This window comes from Xyrauchen texanus, chromosome 36, assembly GCF_025860055.1.
Source record: "Xyrauchen texanus isolate HMW12.3.18 chromosome 36, RBS_HiC_50CHRs, whole genome shotgun sequence".
NCBI lineage: Eukaryota > Metazoa > Chordata > Actinopteri > Cypriniformes > Catostomidae > Xyrauchen > Xyrauchen texanus.
In genome coordinates, this window is record NC_068311.1 from 17,840,757 (window position 1) to 17,863,982 (window position 23,226).

Here is a 23,226-nt window from a genome sequence, read left to right on the forward strand (position 1 = left end):
AGCTGCATTATATATTATATTGTATCTTGTGTAGCATTTGGTTCTACAGTTTTTTACCTTTAAAGCTGCTTGACAGAACGAGAGGTAGACCGATATATCGGTTCTACCGATTAATCGGTGCAGATAGTTGCTTTTTTGAACTATCGGTTATTTGCAAAAATCTATGTTTTTATAGTTTTTAGTTGTATTCCTCAGTGTTTCTCTGTGGATGACGCTATGGAGGAGTGTACAGTTAGCGGCCACTGGAAGTGAATAAAAACTTCTGAAACTTTGTGGGGATTTGCTGCATCTAAATCTTTCATCATAAACAATATTCATCCATATATTTATTCTCACATCAAATGTATTTTTATTTATTTATTAATTAATTAACTGTTTTAAATTGAAGTGAGGACAAGCAACAACAACAACAAATATATATATATATATATATATATATATATATATATATATATATATATATATATATATATATATATATATAAATAAAGTTTTTTGTGGGCGGTGCTCACTGACTGTATCAGGAAGTCGGTGCAGTGAAGTCCTGCGCGGCGCAATGGACTCTTTCTTCGGCTGTCATAACTGAGTGTCAGCGCTGGCAGTGGAAGAACAGAAATGAAGATAACTGCGTAACTAGATTAGGTAAAGATCGTACGATACAGTAATTACTAACATGCATCGTCACCATTAAGCCTGATATCTAAATGTAAATGTATATCGTAGAGCTCTGTCGCTTGATGTCTCCTAACAGTTGACAATAAAGATAATAATGTAAGCCCAGAATTTGTATTGTTAATCGAGTTTTTGTCAAATTCGCTCCAGCTAGCTCCAAATAAATCTCTCATTTGTACTCCAAAATTCCTGACATGCATATGTCGCCACATTTACATATGATCTATTTAAATAACAGATAAATCATTGAATTATGCATGATATGCTTTAACATGCAGTTGGACCAAATAGCGTATGAAATGAAATCGTTCATACTCAGAGCTGTACAATTCTAAACAAAAACAAATGACAGGCTAGTAATGAGTTGTGAAATGACTGTACTCTGCTATTATTAGACCGATACCATGTTAAAGAGTGTTGTTGACATAGTCATTGTCTGCTGTACCTGGAAAAGCACGACCATGTGAAATAGTAAAAAAAAAATAGTAAATAGATATATATTTAATTTTAATTGCTTTTATAGAGCTTTTGTAGTGTAAGTTGTCATTGTGATTGTCTTTTTTTTACTTATTTTTATTGTGATATATTTTACTTATTATATTGTGAAATATTATGAAAACATACAAATATGAACGCAAATGTGTTTTTAATTGGAATTTAGGGTTAGTTGCAGGTGTGGTGACAAGACACACCTTTAAAGTGTTGCTCATAGCAATCATCACAGTAGTCAGAGGGAAATCCCGTCCTATTGAGTGTTAAAGTACACAAAATTGGATAGAAAACAACAATACTCTCATACCAGGGGTTGATACCTAAATCACGTGAACTTTTTGTACATTTGGTGGTATGCATGTATTGTACCATGATTGTTGAATTTCAACTATTGCTCATCTGGCAACTGAAATGAAATAGGATGGTGCGTCACTGCCAAGGTAACACTGGTTAACAAACGTTTCAATGTGTCATTGAAACACAAAGCCTAATGAGAGATCTTATGAGGTTTGGCTTGATTTTCTCGGCGCGCACTATTGAGGAATTTATTTCCCACTTCTGGGTTGTTTAACCTTTTAGATCACTATAACATGAAGACAATCTTTAGGGGAGATATATATAATTAAACGATGACAAAATGTGGCGATTTGGAAAGCAATCAGGAACAGAAGTGTTAAGGAGATGCCAGGGGTCACCGATAGATGCCTTCAGTACCAGTGCTCTTCAGAAAAGTAAGTGTAAAATAACCATTAATACAATTAAATAATTTTACTTAGCATAAACATTATTTTAAACAAAATGGTAGTTTTTAGATTGTGACATTAACTAACAGTTGCACATTTCAGCCGTTAATTTAAAGCTCCAAACAGATGGCATCTATGGTAGCTTAAAGGCACGTCTCTACTCATTTCCAATGTAAGTTGATTTCTCAGAAATAATGTATTTCCTGTTTTGGCATGTATGCCTAGTGTTTTCAGTGAATACATTTCCATATTATCTGTGTTTTTTCTTTGCTGTTTCATTAGCAAGACAACAAGCTCTTATAATAATACATGGAAAGAACTGAGAACATCAATGTATTATGCCATCTCTGGGTTCAACACCAGAGTCTTTTGCACCGGTGATCCAGTCACAGGTACGTTTTTGCATTTATCACTTATATTTGGACGCTGGTTACTTCTGTTCCATGCTAGTTTAACTGCAAGTTTAATCTGATTTAGCACCCTCTTCAATTTTTTGGTGTGTTCCTCACACAAAATATGGCTTTATAAGAATTGGAATATAACACACAAATAGTATGGACTACTTTTAAAGAACTTTAAAAGCTGTTTTTTTGTTTGTTCATTTTTTGGTGCTTGACTGAAGCTTTATTTTCACTTGGAAAAGAGCACCCAGGACAGTGCTGTGTTCCATGGAGAAGAGAAAGTCATATGGATTTGGAAAAACATTTGATTTAAGGGGTCATGGCATACTAATTGTTTAAATAATTTTATAATCTTTCCTGAAGTCCACTGATAATGTTAGTAAAGTATTTTTGCTGAAATGCTTGGTTTTGGCCTAAGCACCTCCTTTAAACTTCAACGTAAATGCCCACTGTTATGATTGGCTAACATCGTGCCGCCCCTCGAATTCAGCCCTATTTGAAACTCAGTCGGAAGAGAATGAACAAGCTCCACGACATTATAAAACTAAATATCAGGGTTTAAACATAACAGAAATCCAACACATTGCATCTAAATATATTGAACTGTTCACTTAAGCACAGCAGCACCTTCAATTTTCAAACAGTTATGACATTTAAAATATTCATGAATTAATCTGTTTACTTACGGTTTTGCAGTTAGATCCAGTAGTGTTTTTAACTGCTCCATCCTTCAATGAAAGTTATTTTGTAAAGCTTGAATCTAATTATGATTGGTGTATATGAATAGTTAGTATACTACATCAGGCCTGTTTGTTCTGCTCTCTCTCTCTGTTTACAAACTGAGGCACCAGTGGGCCTGTAAAGTAGGTATTAATGAATTAATGGGCCCTCTAGTGACGTAGGGAAGTTGCTGAAGTAGAGAACGAGGCGTTTTTGCTTGGTTTCAATAAATGCTTTTATTACATTGGGGATTAAGTTTTGAGTTCTGAAATTTACAGTAGGTTTTTATAGTAGAATGACCTCTTATATGTCCATATATTCCTCAAGATGTGAACCCTTTAAAGGTGCAGTATGCAAGATTCAGAAACCCTTGTTATTAATGACACCTGTGGCCGTTAAGTGAACTGCAGCCATCTACCTGTTGCTCGCGTTCATGTACACACTCCATAGGGACTCGAGCGAGCATCTGCCAAAACAATGATGTAACGTACAAAGAGACTGAACATGATTCACTGGCATCTTGCTGACAGGTTAGGTAGTTAAAATTACACAGTAATGATTGTTTTACTACAAACTTTGAGACTAAACTAAAACTACTCATCAGCTAACATAGCATACTGATACACACACACACACACACACACAACAAAAATTATACCAGACAGTTTGCTGTTGCACTGTGCTTTTATGTTGCACTATTATATGTTTTGTATGTCACATGTTGTACTACGATCAAGAAACCAGTGAATTTGCTTAAATCTATCCTTTATACGTGACTTTTAGTATAAAGAGAAGATCGTTGAAATAATTTGAATAATTAAATTATATTTCACATGCTTTGCAGTTATGTAAGCGTACCTGTCCAATAAGAAGAATGCCAATTCAGGGTACGAAGGTCCATCCTGGAATCAAATGGCCTAACGCTGTTCACTCTAGTTTTCTCACGACCACGATCATGTTGCCGCTTAGCCAGACGGGATTCAGTAGCTACAATTTTAAAAAATGTTTTGCTTAGTTTGTGTAGGAGTCAGTGTTGGGCTGGGAGCTGAACATTTGCTGGATTCCATCTCTAAGGTAATGTTACCTAGTGTTGCAGTTTGTAGTCGCTGTTTAATAGCAGAAGAGAAGCACTGAGGCAAGGCTCTCGGGTGCGCGGATAAATTTGGATTTTCCCGACAAAACCAACCTGCTCCCTTCACATGAAAATCAGTCTACAGGCTTAATTAGGCAACCTAGGAAGTCCAGGAAGGGCTCTTTTTTTTAAGTTGCGTTACAAGCCGTTCACACTTCGCAAAATCTTTTTGAATATTATATGAAAATTGTTACATACTGCACCTTTAAGTGATGACCAAAATTTCTTTTACTTTTTTGGGTGAACTGTTTTTTAATTAATAGTTAATTTGTCAGATCATAAAATAGCAGTGTTCATTGTGTGTTATTACAATTAATTAACAGATCCCATTGAGATCCACAAACAGAAGCTGGCATTATGGTTCAGTCACCTTCCTCAAGAGGAGAAGCAGTTTGGTGGCTACTTTTCTCCCGAAACCATGCATGTAGAGCCACTTATTCTAGAGCGTCATCCAGATGAGGATATAGGCCTTTTGGCAAATCCCTTCAAGACAAAGGCATCTACACGTCCTTCTTTCACTGCGGAGCAGCTCTTTGAGCCTGGGCCTAATGGAAACAAGGCACGAGGACAAAATGTGTTGCTATATGGGGCAGTTGGCACTGGGAAAAGTACTGTTGTCCGTAAATTGGTGCTGGATTGGTGTGATGGATCTGTATTGTCCCAGTTTAAACTTGTGTTGCCCTTCTCCTGTGAGGATCTATCCAATTTATCTAAACCAGCATCCCTTCGAGACCTTGTGGGTAGGAAATACATGCATCTCCGCAAAACACCTTATCTTAGTGGAGATAATGACAAGGCTAAGGATGTCCTCTTCATCCTCAATGGTATGGAGAAGATGAAGCTGGATTTTCGCATAGGCTCCACAGAGTTATGCAGTGATCCCAATGAGGTTCTTCCATCAGCAGCTGTTGTTGTTAATCTACTTAGGAAATACCTACTACCTGAGGTTTGAGGCTCATCTTTTTTCTGTTTGAAACTCTGTGACCTGACATGTTGCATGATGTCATTATCTTAATTCAGTTTTTTGTGGTTTTACTAATAGTAGGGTTGTCACAATACCAAAATTTAAGTAGTCGATACGAATAAAATCTTCTAATTGTTAATACCAATTTTTAAAATACAGCAAAAACGAATTAGTTAATGAACACACTTTAATTTGAAAAGTTATTAATATAAATATTAATCAAAATAAATAAATAAATGTACACTGTAAGGCCTAATGCACAGATTCAATATTTGTTCACAAATGGCCTGTTCACATTTACTTTAGACATAACCGACTGTTTACATTTGTATCTTGCCAACATTTATTTTTTTGAAGAAGTGCATTTAATCCTACATGCATTATTAATATGCGAGTTAATTTTGTCTTTTTTAAATGCAACTAACTTTTTTGAGACTGAACCAAAAAAATATATTTTAGGAAAACTCATTGGTGGATTTAGCTTTTTTGGGTTAGAAAAATAAACAAAATAAACTAAATTTACTATACATTAACTCGAGGCACGATCGCTCTTCCCTGAGCCTGCCCACAAATACGCTTGTAAGTATTCGAAAGCAGTCAAAAAGTGCACGAGTACCAAATTTAACGTTTTGTTACTTCTTTCTTTTATTTTAGTATCAACTTGGTACTGAAGTACCTGTACTTTTTACATCCCTTGGTGGTATATATTCTGAAATTTTGTGATGCCATTTGTGTTAACTTACCTTTAGATTCATGTTTATTTTAAGTAACAGTTGCTATAACCGTTTTATATGATGGATTTGTTTTACAGGCCAGCATTTTGGTAACAACAAGACTGTCTGCCGTTGACAGAGTTCCTAAAAAATATATAAACCGCTATGTGCAGATCTGTGGCTTTAATGATCCTGATCGCCAGAGAGCTTACTTCACATCCAGACTCTTGCTACAGAATGGAGAGAAGCCAGACAAGGCTGCTGAGACCCTTATAGAGATGCTGTACCTAAATCTACAGCGGGAGAGTCGGTTAGCTACAGCCTGCTTCTTACCATCTTACTGCTGGCTTACCTGTGCCACTCTTCATTTACTGCATTTTACTGATGCAAAATCTCCAGTTCGAACTCTCACTGGAATCTACACAAGCTTCGTGAGGCTCAACTTTGGAGGAGAGGTGATAAATGCAGATGGGGATGTAGCCTCACAAGAGCAACAGAACTCACTCATGCTCTATGTGGTCCGCACTGTCGGAAAGCTGGCTTTTGATGGCATCACCAATAAGCGGTCATCGTTCTCTGCAGAAGAACTGGAGCAATGGATCGGTGGTAAGACCAAGACGGATGAAGAGCTCCAGCAACTGGCAGTGTTTCGCACAGATGTTCTTGACTTCTTCCTGGTGCCTTGCAATGATAATGGTACAAATCTTGAGTCTGGTGAAATACGCTATGCATTTTCTGTCCCTGCCATGCAGGAATATCTGGCTGCTCTTTATATTGTTCTTGGTGAGAACAAAAGTGTCCTGGAGAAGTTGACAAAGCAAGTATCGGAGGTCTTTGGGCAAGCCGGCGAGGACATTACAAGCTTAATAAGCATTCTTTCCAAAGTCATACCTTTTCGAATCTTTGCCATTTTCAACTTGCTTAAGTTGTTCCCAAAACTCTTTGAGAGAGTCAGCAGCCACAGCAAAGGACACATCGCTAACACCATGGCAGCAGAAATGTTTCGTTCCGAGGACAGCTTCAATGAAGACGTCCTGGACCAGGTGGAACAAAGTCTTCTGGGAGTGCATGGTCCCCAGCCACAGCAGGAAACTTACACCAGGGCCTTTGAACTCTACCCGATCTTCATGGCTGGACTTCTTCATTATGGGAACAGGAGGATGTTAGATCAACTCGGATGCAACATCAAGAGTCAGACGGTTGCTCAGATCACTCGCGCACTTAGAAAACATCTGATCAGAGAGAGCCATAAGAAGCAGCCACCAGAGGAACTGATGGACCTACTGGTACTTCTGTATGAGTTCCAGAACCCTCGACTAACAGCTGAAGTGCTGCAGTCCATCAAGACCATCAACCTGTCAAATGTGCGCATGACGCCACTCAAATGCTTTGTGCTGAGCACGGTGCTGGGCTGCACACGCTCAAGCTTCCACCTGGATGAGCTTAACCTCTCCTCATGCCACATCACCCCAGAGTTACTGCAAATGCTCTGGCCAGCCTTCCATCACACTCGCAACCTCAAGTGAGACATACACTCATTATTATCATCATCATCATCAAACTAATCAATGTTTGGCATGATTTGAAAATTTTGAGTTGTGCATACAATTTTATAATTTTGATACATTTAGAAAAATTTAAGTCCTTTAGATTTCTCAAATGACCTGATGTTAACAAATGTTTGAAACTAATGTAGTTCATAGTATACACTCTTGCCTGGGTATAGCCAACCACCTTACGATACAATACAAAATTAATTGTGACACATTACAATATCATAATTTGATTGCGATTGAAATGGCAGCAAACTAGCAAGTAGGGATGTGCCAGGGTGGTCAACTAATCATACATCAACTGACAGAGACGCAACTTCTTAGAGTTTTTGCATGCTGACTGTTATTCACTAATAAGCACAGCAAGTTGTAATTATAATTTAGCCTATTTATTTGTTGAATATCCATTAGTCACCATGTTGCAGTTTTGGGCTTAGCATCCATATATCCCTCTGAAACGCATCAGATTGGAGTCAGGTGTACATAATGGATCCTAATTATACAGTATCCTGAACACTTACTAGTCGTTCAAACAACTGACGGACTAGTCGATTATGAAAGTTGGTAGTTTTGCACATCCTTACTAGTGAGAGAGAATTTGTACTTGAGAAAAAGAGTGAATCTGCACTCTCTTACACTGAGTTTGCACTTTTTTAGATGACCTGCTTTTTCATTATAGAGCACAACAGTTTGGGTCTGGAAGTAAAAATCCTATTCATCTTTTCCATAGGGGGATTAATAACTTATACAACTTTAAAGATAGACCTACTGTGAGCTCTGAGGTTGTTAATCAATGGTATGTACTCCTATGCTGTTACATTCCATGTAATTTCAGCTTCATTTAAAAAAATAAATAAATCAATATTGAAAATTCTAGTGAAGAACTACACTATCCATGATCCTGAGGGCGAAGAATCCAATAATCAGATAATCGTGGTAAACAAAACGCAGCAAAAGTGTCTCACAGTGACTGCCAAATGACGCAATCAAGCCGGATTCTCTACACTCTCAAACTACTTATATATTTTAAATATATTGATTCTATGCTTATAATGAACAACATTAAATCAATAGTTTTTTATTTTTCCAACATTTATAATTTGATTACATAATTCGGAATGCTTCATCAGATTGTTGTTCATTCCCTCATTAAAGACGTTAAGTACAACATTTTGTACCTTTGTATTTTTGCTTGATTTTGTAATACTTTTTATTTCAAATTATAGCTTGCAATCTTGTAATTTACCTCAGAGCTGGATAGTTTGTTTCATGGCTTAGAACTCTTTTATGTAGTGTAATCCTTATGGGAAAAATAAATGGGAAAAATACTTCCGGAACCAGGATAGCTGAAAAAGGGGTGGGCGCTGTTGGGAAATTGAACTGTTGGACATGAAATTAATACACATATGATGAATAAAAATATCAATACAATATCATCAGATGAATTATCGGGATATATCAATATATGGTTTATGGATGCACCGATCCGATAACTGGATCTGTATCAGCTCCAATACTGATGTTTTTTGACGGATCGGTAATCAGTCCATTGAGCCAGATCCAAATCCAATTCTCTGTGTTGGTTGTGCTCGTTACTGTCAAGCTACAAAAATGACTTAAAACAACCATAAAAACACACTTTAAGTAGTTCATATGACTCATGCATTTTATTCAAAGCCATTTAAAGATGGATAGCTCCGTGAATCACAAAAGGCTGTGTTTAATAAGTAAATATATAATATGCACAGCGCAGCTCCAGCGCATCAGTAAATAGTGCAGCTCTGTTCACACGCGCAAGCGGCTATTTTTGGCCTTCACTTGGTGTGTTACTCACGAACAGCTCCTCAGATGTAGATGCTCAACCATTCGGTTCACTTATAATATGCATTTAGAACGGCACCAGAGGTGCATTTTACCAGAGTTTGAATAAGTATCTAATTAAACTACTGTGAACTTGCCTACAAACAGACACGATTTCCTTTAGAGTTCAGAATGTCAAAATAAAAGCCTGAAGTTATTAAAGTTAAAGGTGCACAGTTGAGAAATATTACTGTTGTATTTAAAAGTCAATAATAGCATTAATAATAATTATTATTTATTATTATTTGTTTACAAATTATAACAATATTTAAGTTGAATGGGTTCCAATAAAAAAATAAACTGAATAAAAATGTAACTGATATCTTACAACTAAATTAAACAAAAAGAGATCTGAATCCTTTGAAGTCCATATACAAGTTGAAAAATTTTTATTTTGCTTCTACATTATCCAGTAGACTAGTTAACAATACAATTCTTCTTAAGATATACATTTATAAAAAAAACAGTGTGTAGTTAGATCTTTGTGCTTCTTTACATATAAAAGATTACCCCCAATTAGATCCACACAATGAGGTAAAGATATTCTAAACTGATTATGCAAAAAACAACACTGGTATCTGATCGGGATCGGCCGATACTGAGATTTCAAATATCGGATCGGAAGAGGAAAAGTGTTATTGGTGCATCCCTAATATGATTAATTGAATCGGCACAGCACTAAAACACTTGCTTCAAGTTTTAGAAATAACCCAAATGTTTTGAATTTGCTGCATTCTGTTGAGTGGAAGTAACAGTCTGAATACTTGTTGGTATTAACATAATAATACTTTATTAGACATCTAACAATCAGTTTAACTATAAATTCAACTGTTGCTGATTGTATAATTAGTTGCTTTGTTTGCAGAATACAATCAGTAATCAATTAATAAAACACATTTACCTCATTAGTTTTGGTTTTTCTGTCTGGGAAATCGAAAAACTAATGGCATGCGTGTGTATTTTTGTTTGTTGTCTGTGTGTCTTCTATCACTGTCTTCAGTCTCCAGTTTAACAGCCTTGGTCCTGATTCCTGCATTTTTCTGCGAGATCTGCTACATGAGCCCAACTGTACAATTAAGTCATTACAGTAAGGCTACTTTTAATACTTTAAATGTTTATTTGTAGTAGATGAGGTAAGTAATAAAACATAGTTTTATAGACAAGACTGTTTTAATATGGCATATATATTTTGTTCACCAATAATAAGAGCTGAAAACAAAATGCTTTGCTTATGCAATGTATTTATTTTGCTAAAAAGTGAAAATAAGTAATGGCATGGAATCCGTTGATATATCCGTTTGTAATGGAAAAAGGGTTTCCTGTATAGTACCTCGTGTATGAACTTTCTGTTGGTCTGATTACAGGTTGTGTGATAACTACCTGTCAGACACAGGCATCAGGCATCTACTGGATGCTCTGTCTGGTAACCACTCTCTGCAGAAACTGTCTATGATGCACACAGGCCTCGGGGACATTTCAGCAAAGCTGCTGGCTGAGAGACTGGGTCAGCATGATGGGTTAAAGGAACTGAATGTGGCCTACAACAACATAGGAGACAGTGCAGCTTTTATACTGGTCGATGCCTGTCGAGAGCACCCTACCATCCACACTGTGCAGTGAGTACAAAAATACATGCACATCATATATATGTTTGTGTTGACCTTTTAATAGTCCAATCTAGAGATGCCAAAAGTAAATACTAAAATATCTTTAATACCTGACACCGACTGAATTTGGTAAATTTCTTGGTCAAAATCCCTGTCATGGCGAAGTATTATTGTAAACATTTGTTATGTCTGAAGAAGTGTTGTTTAAGTGGCCTACATTATTTAACTGGATAATAATGTTTATTTTTGAAAAAGACTATTTTAGAAGTATCAGTAATTATCAGTGACAGTGTGCAAGCATCTAACATGGTTCTTTAAGACATAGTTCATTCCTGTTGAATTATTTTGTACTTTAATGAACAGTACTTTTAGTTAAGTTTTACTAATAAGGGAAAGGAATTGTTTTGTAACTGCCATAGAATTAATACAAATTTGAATCTTAAAAGTGCTGTAAACTAATGTTTTCATGGAAATGTATGCAAAAGATGTTTCTACTCCCTGAAAGATATTAATTAAATAAGTGTCATGAGATATCTCACCGGTCTATGTGACAGCACTAGACTCTGTAAACAGCAAATAAAAATGACCTGTCAATCATTTTGTGTATTCTTATAGTATTGTAGTTGCAGTGAATTATTGAGGCTTACGGCCATTTTTAAGACATGTTGTTCATAACAGTTGTCTGTTGAAGGTGCTTTTTTGCTGCTGTTGTTTTAAACAACCATTTCTGCTTGATGTCGGTCTCAATAAAACAAATTTGTTATCTTTGGAGTGCAGGGTTTTGGAAAGAGGGGGCGTGGCTAATTTAACAGCTCAGTCTCAGGTAGAATGGCTGAAATCAATTACAGCACCTTTAAAAAAAAATTATTCAGGCTTTGCTTAAAGCATCATGAAAGTATCAAATCATGAGTTCAGTATCATGAACCAAACCAAATCATGTGATGAGTGAATGGTTACACACATAAAATTGTTAGATAATCTAGTATGATTAGATTACTGATGTAATCTAATTGAAAAAAAAATATTTGTGTCAAAATATCTGAGCATCGGGTCTTGCAGTGTGAATTAGCTCCCTAATAAACCTATCGCTGTCTATTAAGTCATTTATATTTTTGAAAAGAACTACACTATTTAAACAGGGTTTGGAATGCAGGGTGTCCAAGAGTGCACACTTTAAAACACTTAGAGAATGTTATACTGGAGCAGATATGGCAGAAGTGTCCCCCTGAGTATTTCACGAGAGCAGGACACCTTACATTGATTAAAGGGACAGTTTACCCAAAAATACAAATTCTCTCATCATTTACTCATGCTCATGCTATCCCAGATGTGAATGACTTTCTTTCTTCTGCAGAACACAAATGAAGATTTGTAGAATATTTCAGCTCTGTAGGTCCACACAATGCAAGTGAATGTGATCAGAAATCTGAAGGTCCAAAAAGTGTATATATAAAACCTAGCTAAAAAAGAAACTTCCCTTTTTCAAGACACTGTATTTTAAAGATAATTTTGTAAAAATCCAAATAACTTTACAGATCTTTATTGTAAAGGGTTTAAACAATGTTTTCCATGCTTGTTCAATGAATCATAAACTATTAATAAACATGCACCTGTGAGAACGGTTGTTACGACACTAACAGTAAACTGCAGACGGTACGCAATTAAGGTCACAGTTATAAAAACTCAGGACACTGAAGAGACCTTTCTACTGACTCCACCAAAAGCAAGATACCCAGGGTCCTTGCTCATCTGCTTGATCGTGCCTTAGGCATGCTGCATGGAGGCATGAGGACAGCAGATGTGGCCAGGGCAATAAATTGCAATGTCCGTACAGGGAGTCAGGAAGGACAGCTGATCGTCCTTGCAGTGGCAGACCAGGCGTAACAACACCTGCACAGGATCGGCTCATCCTGACATGACCCTCCAGCATGGCAATGTCACCAGCCATACTGCTCGTTCTGTGTATGATTTCCTACAAGACAGGAATGTCAGTGTTCTGCCATGGCCAGCGAAGAGCCCAGATCCATTGAGCACGTCTGGGACCTGTTGGATCGGATGTTCCCCAATGTTCATACAATTATTTACACATGTTAAATTTGCTGAAAATAAAAGCAGTTGGAAGTGAGAGGATGTTTCTTTTTTTGCTGAGTTTATAATCCATAAGACTCCAGTTGTTAAATCCATATCTTTAAACGCTATATGTTAGGTGTGCGTAACAAAAATATCGATATTAAAGTTTTTAACTATAAATCTCCACTTTATGCTGCTTTTATCTGCATTTTGGACCTTCAGATTTCTAGTCACCACTTACTTGCATTGACAGGACCATAAGAGCTGAGATATTCTTCTAAAAATCTTAATTTGTGTTCAGCAGAAGAAGGTAAGTCATACACATCTGGAATGGTATGAGGGTGAATAAGTGATGAGAGAATTAATATTTTTGTGTGAACTATCCCTTTATCAAGCAGAAACCAAGAATCTGACCTTGCCCCTTGGACCTCTTTTTCTCCAGTGTTTACCGAGCCTAGTGCTGTTAAAGAGACAGGTGTGATATATTACATGGTACCTATTTTAGGTATATCTGACAGGTAATAGGGACATTTTCTGCATGTCATTTAATAAAAACAAATCACTAAGGGCACCTTTAAAAAAGAGAAAAAAAAAATATTTCTCTTCTGTATTACTGAATTTCAGCTTAATTACTGTATTACTTGAAACACATGAATACTTGAACACTGTTCATTTAAATTGTTAATATTTCTATTCATATTCAACTTTGTAGAAATGAGTGTGTTCAATATCATATTAGCTTTTAGGTACTGAGAATCGTAAAATTTTACTTATATTGTATCATCCTAGTCCAATCATATATTGCTTGCTTATAAATGAAACTGATTTCATGTTAATGAGTATTTTATTCATCCTAGTCTTTACCTGAATCAGCTTACTGATGTGGGCAAGCAGTCACTATATGCTCGTGGTAATCCTCGGGTGAAGGAGGGCCGACACGTGAAGGTTCTGACTTCTGTGACCGAGGGCTCGGACATCTCGGAGGATTGGCACCCCATCCTGAATATTATTGGGAAAAACTCCCTTTCCTGGGAGAGAGTGCGTGTACGTGAGCAGCTGCTTGTCTTCCTGAAAGACCTGGAATGGGGTCGGAAACAGCACCCGAGTTTCTGGAAGAAGCTGCACTTCCGGCGAGTGGAGAGCGTAGTTAGGCAAACCCTGCGTATACTGGAGAAGAGCAGTGATACAGGCACAGGAACTGGTAGAAATTGATGGGTTTAACGTAGGAGAGGAATGAATTGGTCACTCATTTCTCAAAGGGTGCTCTTTGCCTTAAAGGGATAGTTCACCCAAATACGAAAATACTCTCATAATTTACGCACCCTCATTCCAGCCCGGATGTGTTTCACTTTCTTTCTTCTGCAGAACACAAATTAAGATTTTTAGAAGAATATCTCAGCTCTGTATGTCCATAAAATGTAATTGAAAGGTGGCCAGAACTTTGAAGGTCCAAAAAGCATATAAAGGCTACATAAAAGTAATCTATATGACTCCAGTGATTAAATACATATCTTCTGAATATATGATAGGTGTGGGTGTGTAAAAGACACACCCACACCTGGTCCGATGAAGGTATTCCAAGAGAATGGCAAAGGTCTCTTTTGATCTATTTCTGATTCTTCTAAAAAAAACTTTGTTTGTGTTCAGCAAAAGAATGAAAGTCATACACATCTGGGATGGAACAAGTGTGAGTAAATTAAGAGACTTTTGTCCCTTTACTGTCCCTTTAATATTTCCCAGTGATCTGCCGTTTGTAACAGTGAATTTGACCATTTACGAGTATAAATCCATTATGCACTGTGTGTCAACTGTGTATACAGCATATTTGTGCTCTACTTTTGCATTAGATTATTTTAAAACCACTGTGACATATGCAGTTTATTTCATTGTTTGAGGGAAAGATCAATATTTGGAACTCCAAAATATATTGTATTACTACTTGAAAACTGCTGCTTTTTGCTCATTGTCACATGTGTGGCCATTTGCGGCCATTTGCAGCCATTTCCTATGTATGTGTGTTCAGGGAAAAACTAGGGTGCTTTTGGTATCATTTAAGTTAAGATATGGTCCAAAACTTCACACAGTTGGACTTATGTGTACATGGTCAGCATCGTCAAACAATGCTTCAAGGTCAATTGGTATTTAAACAAGAGGCTTGTGACTAATGTTTCATGATATACTTCTGCAATAGTAACATATCATACTGTTTATTTATCTGATTTGTGATTAGAAGAAAATGTTTATTATGATCTTGCATATTGCCAATGAAATGTGCTGTACAGTCACAGCAAAAATTTAAAATAAATGTTCTATTTAGTCACATTTAGTAAAAAAAATTTTACTGACTCAACAAACATATCAAAGGAGATTTTAGCCAGTATTTTACCTGTGGTCTTAATTACAATTAATTGGCCATGTTTATGTCTTCAGATCTGATGATGGCAGGCTTTGGTAGAGGTTTTGTCTCATATACCAGAGATTAAATATTAATTTCTAGTGTTATTGTGGTGGAAAAAGGAGAAGTCATACTGACAAAATCATTTAATGCTTCATTTAAATGTACACCCTAACGAAGCCCAGGGCTCAGCCTGCAGGATCATGAGATTCAACACAGGTAATTTACCACTGTATATATACGTACCATTGTTCTTCATTGCAGTGATTGATCCTATAATGTAAAGGTCAGGAAAGACATTTTAATAAAATTTTTACAAACTGGTGGAAGATCCACCATTTCTGTTTTTAACATTTCAGTTCAGACATTGTCTCTGAGGAAAATGACCAATTTGTTGGTAATAAAACATGTACAGCACAGTCACAGTGCAAATGTTTTGCACAGGAAGTTCACCTTCAACCCAAAAGAAGGCATTGACAACCCAGTCTTAGTGATCTCAGATGACACAGGTAACTCCCTCAATATGTAGCCAAAGTCAATCACTTTCAGCCAATCAGCTAACTGATCAATCATCCAGCAAACCATTGAAAAATAATTTAAGATTTCAGATAGCAACAATTCTAAGTGCTGAATAAAATGTCTCCAGAGCCTGATGTGTGTCCACGGTTGTGTGCTCTGAGGCGGGATGAGGGACAAGGCTTTGGCTTCTACCTGAGCAGAGACACTGGCTGTAGGGGACATGTGGTGCGCAAGGTAGAGCACAGTGGGCTGAGCGAGGGAGACCATGTGCTGGAGGTCAATGAGGACTTTGTGGATGACAAGGATCACTCGACTGTGAGAGCACTTCCACATGCAATATGAGATCTATTTGTTGTGTGAATCAAACGTATTGACAGTGGAAAACAAATGATGTTGCAAGCACAAATCTGTTTTAATTTAACTTTCTTAAAAATTAAAGCCCAACCGATATTCCTTTTCTTTTTTCTTCTTTTTTTTTAATGTACGATACTGATAATTTTGATAACAAAGTGTCTGACAACAGATATTTGTTAGACACTAAAGCCAGCTAAAACCAGGCAAAAATAATTTTAAAGGGATATTTCACCCAAAAATGAAATTTATTTCATCATTTACTCACCCTCATGCCATCCCAGATGTGTTCAACTTCTTTCTTCTGCTGAACACAAACAAAGATTTTTAGAAGAATATTTCAGATCTGTAGGTCCTCACAATAAAAGTGAATGGGTACCAAAATTTGAAAGCTCCTAAAAGCACATAAAGGTATCATAAAAGTAAAGTTTAATTAAAGTTCAATATTGATCAAATACTTGCTTATGGTTAATAAGAGTTCATCTGAGAAGTCCACACACTGTGCCAAAATGTCACTGGTATCAAAGTGTTCAGTGCAACTGCCTTGCAAGTTCTTTCTTAAACACTTCTTTTGTAAGACGCCCAACACAAGGACCATTTGAGTTTAATGTTTTATGCCTGTATGATATGGTCATATATTCTTTAACCTAATTGTGCTAATGACATTTTTGTAAAATTGTCAGCACCAGAGAGAGCAAATAGGAGAAATTGAATGTCAAAAAAATCATGAGCTAACAACTTCTGGAGATAAGGTAGAAGTTCAGCATTAAAATCAATGAACCTGCCAGCTCCAGTTTCCAGCTCTTATTTGGCAAGCATTCATTCGAAAATATGGCAAGCATTTATTTATGTGTATCTGTCAGGTTTTCATTTCTGGAACAACATACTAATAAGAGTATGTAGTCTTCATTTTACTGCATTGGTCATTCTAAAGAATAGCATGGCAACATGGCTTAATGTTTGTGGGTAAAATCAGAATGTTAGGCTGTATTGCCTTAACATTAAACATTTGACATGAGCCTGTTTGTTTATATATTTGAAAATTACAATTGTAAAACTTTCACTCAAATTTGGTGAATCTTTGCTTGTCTTTAAAAAACTGCATGTCCGCAAATATTAAAACAGCAAATTATGTTTTATATGTGTACAGGGGACATTTAAGGTATTATATATTTTCACCAAAATTAATTTCAAAGACAATATTCTAAGAAAGTTTTATTCCAAATAAAAGGGGAAAATCTGTATGTCTTGGAAGTAAACAAAGTATAGGGTTATTATTTATTTATGCATCCAACATTTTTATGACTTCCAAATATACTTACTTGAACATTTCCCCTACAAAGATATATTAAAGAAAGTAGGTGATCCACAATATATTTCATTAGAAATGTTTCAGCATGGTGTATGTATACCTGGATAATTTTGGACAGCCTTGGTTCATTATATTTAATATGTGAGATTAGGTGAGCGAGGACATTATCATCTTAACCCAGTGAGTGAAGGTCCAGCTGAAAGAGCAGGGATCCAGAATGGAGACAGACTGATTTGGATCAATGGAGCTATGGGCTCTATGCTCACACATGCAGCATTATCAAAGATGGTAGTTGTACCCTCTTTTGGGATCTCTACGATAATTTACTTGACACTGTACCAGTGTAGATGAGAGGCATAGCAAAATCAATGCATTTTCAAACCAAAACAGACTATTGTGGAAGTGGCTTAAGAGACCACAGATTTGTGTTGTAGATTTTTGTATTGACAGCAGGAGTGAAGAGAGCTATACTCGAAGGAGATTACCCATAATGCCTGCTTTTGCCAAAACTCATAATCTTCCCTACAGACCAAAAACACTGCACCTAACTCAGGGACCACAGGGCTACGGGTTCCTTTTAAGGCTTGAGAAGTTATCTTCTGGCTGTATAGGTGAAAAATCACTCAATATTTACGATCAACAAATTATTCTTCTGTAGTAATTTAGTCAAGGAATGAGATCAGTGCTAAACACATGGTAGCACTATATTGCACACAGTATACTGTACAGAGTTCATGTTCTGTCATGACATCAATTTGTAGGCAGAAGCCCAGAAGGCTAACTCACCATTTGTTCCCTCAGGAGTTTCCAGTGAGCGTGTGGAATAGCAGTATTGATTTACAAATAAAATAAGGTCTGTGGTTAACATTGCTTGGAGACTTTTATGTTTTGTCCTACAACAAACATTAAATTACACACAATCGTACCACATAAGTGAAATTTAATTTGTTATCTGCTTTATAAAGGTGAGGTGCTAATAGGTTGGCAAATAAGGACTACAATGGTTGTACAATTTATGCTGCCTTCATGTGCTATCAGATTTATCCTACCTCCCACTTCTGAAGTGGTAATTACAAGCATGTTGTGTTCATGTGTTTTGTTGTCAGAAAGAACAGGAAACATGGACTGATAGAACATGGACCAGGTTAATTCGTTCATATTTCTTGAGGAACTTTTATTTTGACACCATAATACATATCACTCAGTTAGCTTGTTGATGATAATGGAATTTTGGTCAAATACAAGCTATTTTCATGGTGTAAAAATGTACAACATGCATAGAATGGTTGCTGATATACATAAATGAATATAACCAAAACGTAAGCGCTAACAATGAACTGTATTTAGAAAATGAATAAAACCTGTAATTCACTACAGAATCCATAGTCTCCTCCGCCATATTGAAAGTTTACAACTCATCCCATCTTGGCAACTCTGGAAACATCTAGAATCCAGAGTTTCCCCACTTGAACGTCCGACATTGCTGGGTTATTCATTTGCTCGGAACTCATAATTACGAGTCCACTTGTAGTGAACAATTCATGTTTGAGGGATGACAGTGAGTAATTTATTCTGTAGAACAAAACATGAAAGTCTCCTCAAGTAATGTTATCCACTGACCTAATTGTACGCAAATCACAAACCACTTTTCTAACACACTGGAAATTCCTTAAGGACCCCATGGCTTCAATTTGCTAATTATCTTTCAGGTTCTAAGTTCAGAAACTAAACTACTGCCATCACTTTGTAAAATGTTGGCTCTGCAGCTCACATGCTATGAGAGATCGACTCCTACAGCCCAGCTGAGACTGATGGAAGATGCAGAGCAAGAGGACATTGTCAGCAAAATACGGCAAAGCGGCTAGCAGGTCACCCTTACTACCATTGCCATCCCTGGGAGAGACTACTACACACAGATACATACAGTATATGCACATTCTTTCACACACAAACCCACATGTTTGTAAAGGGCAGGACAGAACTGATGAGAAGGGCAATAACATTCAGCTCCCGAACAGCTGCTGAATCAACATTTCTTTCCTTACTGAAGACCTTGAAGGCTAACCAAAGGGCTCACCTCACTCTCATTTTGCTTGTTACACACTTAAGCAGGTGTGCTTAAAATAAAATTAATATAGTGTGTGGAATAGACACGAACTCCAGGGAATGGGTGGGGTCTCTCTGACCCAGATAATATAGGCAAATCATTATTATGTGTTGTTGCAGCATGTGCTTAGATTTATCACTGAGTGGGTGTATTATTTCATACTTGTTTCACTTGGCATTCCAGCTGGCCCTTTCTCCATTGCTGTTCTATGAAGACCATATTCCAAAAAATGGAACAGTTCCCTTCAAATTCTCAGGTACATGAGACGATACAGAGTAATCCACCATGTCCTCGACTTAGTGTACTTCATAAGGAGGGCACAGGATTTGGCTTCAAACTAGGCTGTGTTCAGAATAAGCCTGGGGCTTATATCGGCCAGGTACGGTTTCTCAGTTCAAATAGCAATTTATTACAACTTTATTACCTATATTGTGAATTTCTGTTATCAATCTATTTATATTCAAATCCAAATCAAAGCAATCTGTAAATTGAACTGGATAAGAGTATCCGCTAAATGCCATATGTGTAATGTTAATGCTGAAGTGTATTATTTTTGCACCAATAGTGCCACTTAACAAAAATAATATTTATTTACAATACAAACAGATCAGAATTTGTTGGAAAATTAATCCGTTTGCCTGGAAAACAACTAGTCCCCTCTTCTTTTTTTCCCCTTCCCAATTTGGAATGCCCAACTAATGTCCTTGTGGCGCAGTGACTCACCTCAATCCGGGTGTAGGAGGACGAATCTCATTTGCCTCCGCGTCTGAGAGTCAATCTACACATCTCATTATTGAGCGCATTACCTCGGAGATGTAGTGTGTGTGGAGGCTTTACACTATTCTCCGCGGCGTCAATGTACAACTCACCACGTGCCCCACCAAGAGCGAGAACCACACATTATAGCAACTATGAGGAGGTTACCCCATGTGACTCTACCCTCCCTAGCAACCGGTTCAATTTAGTTGCTTAGGAGACCTGGCTGGAGTCACTCAGCATGCCATGGATTCGAACTCATGACTCCAGGGGTCAATACTCGCTGAGCTACCCAGGCCCCCGGCTAGTCTCCTCTTAAACACTTGCAATTAATAAAGCCGTGTTGCTATGTCAAGCTCTTTGAGATGCTCCAACAAACATAACAATTTTTAATAACACCACAGAGCCACAATGTTTATCCTTTTTAAGGAAATCAACCTACCAATGGCTTACTTACTGTTGTCTCTGCAAGTCTTTTTAGTACGTCCACTAGCGGCCATCTTTGGAACGCTCCCGAGCAGCAATTTTCAATGTAAACAACCGGCATACATTGATGTAGCTCCTATTACCTTGAATGAGCAAAGACCGAAAACTACAAAAAGGTTGGATAATATTACAATCAAAAAACATATTTCAAATCATCAGTAAAATCTGACAATGCTGGTATCATAAATTGTGCTTTATTTACCTCAGATTATGCTAAAAAAAAAAATCCCCACAATAATGCACATGCATGTTCTTGAGTTGATTGACAGGCGATGTCTGTATCTAAAGGGTTATTGACTCTTTTACCTGTAAGGTGGGACTTCTTTCTACATCAGTTGACCATTGGGCATTCCAATTTCTCCCATTCATTTTAATTGAAGTGGCCCATCTTTGCTAAATAATCTCTGATATTGAGCTCCAATAAACAAACAAAAAACAACAACAGCAGCAGCAACTACAACAACACACTTCAGCTTTAAATAAGCATTTCCAAGCTGGCAATGCAAGCATGAAACATATAATTCTCCCTCTTGTCTATAGGTGAGAGAAGGCTGGGTTGTGCGAGGGGGGATGTGATTGTAGAGGTGAATGGACAGAATGTGGACAGAATGTGGAGGAGGAGCATTTTGATGATCAAAAATTTCAATCTTTCCCATTGATTTACTAATAGTCACAATATCAGGGCAGAAGTCTTCACCTTCAAGCTGAAAAGCCCAGAAATTACTCCCGACATGACCGAATGTCTAAATCTCATCTGCCACATGAATGTATCTACATTCAGACTGCAGGCAAAAGTGACCCAAATCAGATTTTTTTTGCTGATATGTGACTCAGATTTGTTTTTTCATAACAGTGTGAACAGCACAAACCACATGGAATCTGATTTTATCAATTCTGATTCAGGCCACATCAGTGTGTTCTAAATCAGATACATTTGTGATTTTTTGCAATGCGACCTCAGTCTTAACAGTCATGCGACTTTCACGCCACACTCGAATTTTGTCACAATGCTGCGCTGGTAGGAGTCACTCCAAAGATTTTACATACCGGTAGTTCTTTGGACACTCTTTGAATATGGAAGACAGCTGTGAAGGTAGTCAGTGGAGGAACATGAGTTCGAACACCTCACCAAGTATTTGGGGTGACAGCTCTATACAAGCAAAGCTTGAGGGGTCATATCGTAACCGGTCTTGACTTGGTGTGGCAGCTTGACTAGGAGAGAAAATTTGACTTGGTGAGGCTGTGACGACTTTCCGTGATGGTTTTGCTAGGTGTGACGGACAGCTTGATGGCGTGTCTTGGCTTGAAAGTTTTAATAGGTGAGATGACTTGACATGGCAATGACAACTTGATTTGAAGTGATGACTTGACGTGTCTATTTAACGTGGTAATTTGATTAAGAGTGGTGGTTTGGCTTGGTGTGATGGCTTGGCAGCTTGGCTTGGCGGCTTGACTAGGCATGATTAACCCAGGAGATAGCTTAAGAGAATAAGTGGGATCAGGTGCCTCTAGGATGGAAGCAGAATCAACCAGGGAAACGACTTCCGTGTCCATGAGCACTGGCAGCGAAAGGGAAACAGCCTCCGTGAGCACCGATAGCAGCAGGGAAATAACCTCCATGGTCATAAGCACTGGCAGAGTCTGAAGAGTAAGGACTATTCGCTTCCAGGCGGTAGAAACACTGCAGTGGGAATGGCCGTCGCCACCTCTTGCCGGTCAGCAGCAGGAATAACACCAAAAACTCCATAGCATACTCCCTCACTGACTTCTCCCCCTGCCGAAGCTTAAAGAGCCTTTTGACCTGCGTGGCTCTAAGTCGTGGAGGCGAAATTGGGGCAAAAGAAAAAATTATTCCTGCTGGGTACAGTTTGGTTGGATCATTATGTCAGGGTTTAGTAATGTGAACGAGAACCCAGATACAGGAATGAGATAAACTAAAATATTAAACAAAACAAAAGTAAACTGAAACAAAAACTCAAGATGGAGAAAAATAAACAACTATATAAACAAAAAACCCAAGGGAGAAGAAATAAGACAAAAATGGAACAAATGATAATGGAACAAGAGCAAACAGGAAAACAAGTATAGGAGAATTACAGTAAAGGCATTTTGTACCAGTGAGTGAAATGAAGACCAGGAGGCAAAGTTGCATTCAATTGAAGAAGCGTTTACTGAGGAAACGTTGTTTGCAATTTCAAAGGCAGAAGTCAGCATTAGAAAAATCATATACAATTTCAAAGAAGGCTTCTCCCCCAACTTCAAACTACAGTAGTAATTATACTCAGAAAGGAGTCTGCATTTTGCATCATGTTACAGGTAAAATGAGTCTGATTGGTTGAAGGCATAAATTTATTAACCTTTATTTTACCAAGA

At 37.3% G+C, this 23,226-nt stretch overlaps 1 protein-coding gene and 1 pseudogene across 2 annotated transcripts; both read left to right on the top strand.

Annotated features, from left to right (window-relative positions):
- The first annotated feature begins 521 nt into the window (after window positions 1-521).
- Window positions 522-15,610, top strand: LOC127630271 (NLR family member X1-like). Of its 2 annotated transcripts, XM_052107762.1 has the most exons (9): window positions 522-642; window positions 1,744-1,895; window positions 2,010-2,079; window positions 2,190-2,299; window positions 4,484-5,106; window positions 5,936-7,359; window positions 10,251-10,337; window positions 10,615-10,866; window positions 13,785-15,610. In XM_052107762.1, exons 2-9 carry the CDS (start codon window positions 1,802-1,804, stop codon window positions 14,137-14,139), a joined length of 3,015 nt encoding a protein of 1,004 aa, XP_051963722.1. In that variant the 5' UTR covers window positions 522-642; window positions 1,744-1,801; the 3' UTR covers window positions 14,140-15,610. The 2 variants fall into 2 exon arrangements, with proteins under 2 accessions (XP_051963722.1, XP_051963723.1); XM_052107763.1 differs by lacking the exon at window positions 10,251-10,337.
- A 29-nt stretch (window positions 15,611-15,639) lies between these two features.
- Window positions 15,640-21,776, top strand: LOC127629506 (Na(+)/H(+) exchange regulatory cofactor NHE-RF4-like; annotated as a pseudogene).
- The last annotated feature ends 1,450 nt before the right edge of the window (window positions 21,777-23,226 follow it).